Source organism: Microplitis mediator, chromosome 4 (assembly GCF_029852145.1).
Source record: "Microplitis mediator isolate UGA2020A chromosome 4, iyMicMedi2.1, whole genome shotgun sequence".
Lineage (NCBI taxonomy): Eukaryota > Metazoa > Arthropoda > Insecta > Hymenoptera > Braconidae > Microplitis > Microplitis mediator.
The window spans coordinates 2071110-2077575 of NC_079972.1; the positions used below are offsets into that span (position 1 = coordinate 2071110).

Below are 6466 nucleotides of genomic sequence, written 5' to 3' on the forward strand. Positions count from 1 at the left end.
AAATGGGGGGTCCACTTGACGTGATCTTGTGCAGCGTAATTTATTTGATATTTAATATTTAATATAACTTACAATTATCATCATTATCACTGATGTCACTGACTTCCATGGAAACAACGTCATCGTCATCATCATCATCATTATCCGATGAAATGTTGATATGACGCCAATTATTGTCATCCATTTTAAAAATTTCTCGGATTAAATGAATAAATGCGAAGTGACAAATTAATTTATTTAATTATATTTTTCGAAAACACCAAAAAAATGAGACAAGTAAGTGAGTTTCAATATAAATGAAAAAGATGAAAAATATGAAACGAAATGAATTCTTTATAAAAATTACAATGGAAGGTTACAAAGATGATCAGTGAGACTCGGACTAGTATGAATGATTGTTTATATAAAGTGAATAAGAACTGCCAACTATTTTTTTGTCAGTGTTTAGTAGTTGATTTCAATATCCATAGAGAGCGTAACATCCTATTGGTTGTCGCGAAATTTTGTTAAGGGAAATGAATGATCATGTGGCGCCTCTATAAGGTAAAAAAATAACTACCATAAATTGAGAGTAAAATAGTTGGCAGCCATTATCCATTGTATTCCAATTCAAATTTTGCAAATGGTCATTCAACAGTAAATTTTTGAGTGACGTCGCTATGTCGTTAGACGTCGATAACATAAATGATAATAAACTGTTCGAAAGTGTAAATAAACATTGAATAACACTTATCATAAATCAATGTGATCATGACATTGTACTTCATTTTAAGGTTCAAATGAAGAATACGAAGATACTGCTCAGGATAATACTGTAACGAATGTGAAACTGATCTTTTAAATATTTGGATAGCTAGAAAACAAATGCCTTCTTCTCTTGTTTTATAGATACGCGACAAAAGTCAGTCAGTCTTATATTGACAGTTTAACAGCAAACATTGTATCTCAATAAGCTATATATTGCTCTTGCTTTCTTTTACTGCTGTTAATTGTGGTGTTGTTATTTCTAATATAAGTGTGTTATCATTGTAGTGTATAAGTGATATTAATTTAAGATACCAACCACTACAATTTGGTGTCAGAAGTGCGCGTAACCTTCGTGTGTCGTGTGTACTTACAAATATAAGATTTAAAAAAAAAATATATATGTATCTGTCAATATATCATGACGTGATAGGAAAGGCAAAAGTTTAAAACGATCGTGTTTTTGATATTAAAAAAAAAAAAGACGTGCATTCAGTGATCAATTGAATGAGTTTAGTGAAAACATATTTTTTTTTAATTTGTGATTAAATATTTGTTTATGTGTTTAAATATTTTACAAATTCTGTATTCATTCGAGTTAAAAAGTTTTTAACGCACAAACAACCATTTTTATCGGGAATTACACAGTGTAATTGTAGGAACTCAACAATTACACTGTGTAATTTGTAAAATATTTAAACGCCAAAGAAGAAATTAATAAATAATTTGTTGCATTATTTTTGAGTCATTAAATGTTAACTGCATCAATCATTAATCCTAGTCATTGTAATGGTAAATTCGGACAATATATGGAGAATATAATACCTTAAAATCATATAATTATATTAATTATGTTATATAAATAATATTTATGAAAAAAAAAATTTCTGCATTTTTAAAAAGTTGAAAATTTTTTTTTCAACTAAATAAAAAAAATAGAAAAAAAAATCGGCCCACTCTGGGATACACGGGGATAATTGTAAAATTGATTGAAGTTTTTTTTGAGAAAAAAAAAAAAAAATTTAGAACGACGTACTTCGAAAAAATAACGATTTTATACAAAAAACGCGATTCTTCTGTTACATTCTGGCTTATCTATTGATCATACAGAATATTTTTAATTTGACCAGGTTGACGTCGTTAGGGTGTCAATAGACCCCAGGTGCGTCAGCTGTTGACCTTCTCTTATTTTAGGCAAAAAGTTCAATGACTTACCATGGTGGAGATTATGGGCCCCATAAGTCAGCCCAAATAATCCCTTTCTTGCGTAACTTCTTCGCCTCCGCTGGTGCGTACGCGTCTCGGCCGGTGGCCTTGAAGTAGGCCTCGGAGTAATACCCGTAACGAGGGTCGTGAAAAGGGATGCTCCCACTGGGTGGATGGACGGATGGAACGTCCACTGGATCCAACTGCCAACCCTCACTGATACCAGTCCAGAAGACTGGGTTCGCCAATGAATCCTCCTTTGCACAGGAAGAGCTTTGAAGGCTCGGTTCCTCCGTAAGGACGAGCGACTCCAGCTGTTGGACCACACCACAAGAGCTCGACAGCTCAACGACACAAGAGCTCGATGGCTCAACGACACAAGAGCTCGACGGCTCAACAACACACGAGCTCGACAACTCCCGAACCTCACTTAACGCGATACCCGAATTTGGAATAACCAACGTCACTGGATCGAGAAGAACTTCCTCGGCAACGATTTCTAGGCGGCGGCGTTGGTGAACTGAACGACCGAGATCCTCATGGATCGTACGAAGAACCCGACGTAATTGGGCCTTTTTACCTGCCCTTCGGCTTCTCGGCATGAATTGTGGAAGTCAGGAAGGAAGTGCTTGGGCTGCCAGTGTCGGCGCCCAAAGCAGGTGAGAATATTGGGCTGCCAGTGTCGGCGCCCAAAGCAGGTGAGAATATTGGGCTGCCAGTGGCGGCGCCCAAAGTTAAAAAGGAAAATGTATTTTGAAAAAAAATACGGATAGATATATATATATTTTGCCTTAAAGTCCGAGTGACAGGATCAAGCCAGCGGATTTGTATAGAGTTCTTAGCTCTATTAGATCTTGTGATCGACTGACTTGATTCTGTCGCTCCTTGGTATAATACATTATCAAAACTGTTAACGTTGCATCTCAGGTTTCCTATGAGAGAATCGTCGTGGCCCGGGTCTCATGCATCGTCATCTGTTTAGACTATCCGCGAGCCACGGCGACTCTCTTATCGCAAGAGATTTCCGTTACATTGTTGGCGGTGAATAAAAATAATATCGCCAACAAAGTAACGATTTATTAATTTATTAATTAATTATGATTATAAGAAGTGTCGAACCGTTTATTCGCCCACTGTGGCGAATAAATAATTCGAGACTTCAAAAAAAAAATTTCTAAAAATTTTTATTTAAATTTAATTAGAGCCAGAACGTAACACTTCATAGAAGCGATCATGTTAAATTTTTTTTATTTATATTTTCAAAAAATTCAATTAAAAACAAAAATTTCGAAAAAAAAACGTCCTGAAAGGTTAATTTTTGAGAGAGTTATGGCTATTTGAAAATAAAAGAGCCATTTTTTTGAAAGCTTCATAACTTTTTTTGGGTTGGGTAAAAAAATTTGAAAAAATTCTGGAAAACGTCTTTCATCGAGTAGAAAAAGATAAAAAATTTTCAGCGAAATCTAAAGGGGTAAGGTTCAAAAGTGGTCGATTTGGCATGGAATACCCCATATATATATATGTATTAGGGTGGCTCAAAAAAACCGACTATTTTTTTTTTCGAGTCTCTTATGAAAATTTGTTGGTTTAAGATGTTTTAAGACGCCTCTCCAAAAATCAGCTCGATACAAAATTTTCAAGAGGTCGCTCACGAATTTTGAAAATATAAAAAATGATCAAAATTCGAATTTTTTTGTTCTAAATTTCTTCTTTCCCGTAGCAGCTATAGCTTATACTTATGAAATCATGACTACGCTGAAAATTTCAGCCCAAAATTAACATATTTAACCGGTGCTCAAGAATTTTGAATATTAACTGATTATATGTAACTAATACTTTTAATTAGTTTTTGTACTTTTTCATAACTCAATTACTGTTATTTCGTTTAAATATAACTTTTGCATAACCGAAAATATACAGGACAGTCTTAAACAATAAAATTGGGTGTTTTGAATAAGCAAAAAAACCTAAAAATTGAATTAAAAAATAAAAAAGTATGTAAATAACTTATTATTTCTATTTCTCGGGTTGTATTTTTATTCATTATGATACAAATTGATGGTAAAAAATTGAGAAGGTTTATTGTTAATATTCAAGGGTCGCTCGAAAACGTCCAAGAGACAGTACTTGGAAACATTCAAAATTCTTGAGCGACGTTTAAATATTCTAATTTTGATCTGAAATTTTCAGCGTAGTCATGATTTCATGAATATAAACTACAGCTGCCACGAGAAAGAAGAAATTTAAAACAAAAAAATCCGAATTTCGATCATTTTTGATATTTTCAAAATTCGTGAGCAACCTCTTGGAAATTTTTTATCGAGCTGATTTTTGGAGAGGCTTCTTGAACCATCTTGAATCAATAAATTTTCATAAGAGACTCAAAAAAAAAATAGTCGGTTTTTTTGGGCCACCCTAATATGTATGTATGTATTTAATCAACTGTATTACCGTGCAAACCACTGGTGTAGTAACTTACCCTACTACACAAGTTACCACGTCGGTGCTTAGCTAGACACTAAACACAAAACTTTTGTTAAGTGATGAAACGATTAATTACAGAAACTCTTACTCGTTTGCAAGCGATAACTCAAATCGATCACGAATCATTGGAAAATGGGGAGGACATTACAAGAGCGACTCGATCTGATAATGTGAAACAAGACATGAAAATTAAAAAAGCTTGGCAATTGTACAATACTAATGCATTGGATATTCCACATTTTTTGGCCTGTGCCAGCAATATCTTAAAGGCTTTTCGTGGTCATTTAATTGATAATGCTGAATATGATAAATTGGATCAGAATAATGGAGCAGGTATTAATTACAATAATTAATTTTTCAAGATGAATAATATTAAACATCATGACAGTTGAAAGCTTAGAAATTGTGTCAATTACGTTTTTAAATATTTTATTGCAGATGTTGACGCCTACCATATTCACGACGATTATGACAATATCTTAATATTTTTAGAGATGGACATTATGGAAATACAGTAACTAACTGATTATTATATGCAATTATAATAGATGAGTGGATTTTTAACGATCGGTTTTGAAATCAAATTTAATTAATAGTTAATTATTAAAAATGAAACATTCTACAATAATTTTTTTTTTTATTATATTTATACCAGATGTACAGTCTGTTCTACAAACTTTGTTACATTTTTGTTTATATTGACAAACTTCAGATATTTATCAAAAACTCTCAATAAGGAAAAATATTTGTTTATAATCTAACATTTTTCTTAGAAAATATAAAAACATGAAAACATCACAGTCTTCTTTGTCACCTAGATTGCGCTCTTACTACACTCGTTAGATGTTACGCTATTTCTTTCAGCTACCTTACTGGTGTTCTTTCGTGCTGATTCTTTTAAAGAGGACGCAGATAGTGCTTTCTGGTAGGCCACTAAGAAGTGTTCTCCAAATTGCATGCAGGACGGCATCATACTTTCCGTCTGTTGGTGTATTCTCACTCTCATTCACAAAATTTCCAAAATTATAACATAAACTCTTTTAAATAAATAATTATCCCTCTTTCAATAATTATTTATAGTTAAAAATATAATAGAATTTACTCGACCGCTGGGGTACACAAAAACTGCAAATTATGCACAGAAAAGAAAAATATAAATAATAATAACTCGGATTTAATTATTCAAATAATAATATTAACTATAATAAATTATAAAATAAATAATAATAATAACTCCGCTTTATAATTATTATTATTGTTCAGGAATTTTTCCCCTGAACTATTACGTCGTCGACTCAGGAATTTTCTCCAGAGCCGGCGTATAGCTATAGATATATGTGTAGATATATGTATAGGTCTATATATCTATACAGCCAACTGCTGTAAGCGCGCAGTTTCTCAATTAAACAAAATATAATTTAAACAAAATACAATTATTTTATCATCCCCAATTCTTTTTCTACATGAAAATGTATCATTCAGGGGTAGTGAAATATAAAATCCGCCGAATTATTCACGTCGCGAATGCCAACAATTCCCGGGGAGGTTATCAGTAGCAATACATGGGAGGATAATACAAGAGTACTTACTCGATTTCGTCTTCCACTCGAACTAGTGATAACTTCACGACACCCGGTGAATTTACCAATTTTAATATAATTAACCACTGTTAATTTACAACAAAAAGGATCAAAGTAATAGCAACGTATTTAGAAAAAATTTAGATAACGACAACAACAGCAGTCGTGTAATGATGAGAGTTCTGGGACAGCAGCACTTGTAGGTACCTGCCGTACCGACCGAGCAGATACCGACTGTTCGTCCTGTTTTACCAATTGTTCGCTCTGTTTTACCGACTGTGTTACTGGCGGTCGGTATGCCCCGTTTTATCGATATTTTGGTCATTTTGTGCTTATTTACGGCCATTTTATGCTCATTCGCGGCCATTTTGTGTAAGTTAACGGGTATTTTTGTTATGTCGTGCCTACTGCTGAGTCGGTAAGTTTTTATCGATATTATCATTGGATATCGA

The 6466-nt window shown here is 33.2% G+C and overlaps 1 protein-coding gene across 1 annotated transcript; it reads left to right on the top strand.

Annotated features, from left to right (window-relative positions):
• The first annotated feature begins 4493 nt into the window (after positions 1 to 4493).
• Positions 4494 to 4986, top strand: LOC130666921 (uncharacterized). The gene is made up of 2 exons (XM_057468248.1): positions 4494 to 4767; positions 4873 to 4986. The coding sequence occupies exons 1-2, from the start codon at positions 4494 to 4496 to the stop codon at positions 4950 to 4952; spliced, it is 354 nt and encodes a 117-aa protein (XP_057324231.1). The 3' UTR covers positions 4953 to 4986.
• Positions 4987 to 6466: the final 1480 nt, after the last annotated feature.

What these genes read in the sequence shown, in the direction of transcription:
- LOC130666921 (XM_057468248.1), top strand. Translation starts at nt 4,494, where the DNA reads ATGAAACGATTAATTACAGAAACTCTTACTCGTTTGCAAGCGATAACT. An exon ending in GGATCAGAATAATGGAGCAG is followed by an intron (nt 4,768 to 4,872) that starts GTATTAATTACA and finishes ATTTTATTGCAG; the next exon opens with ATGTTGACGCCTACCATATT.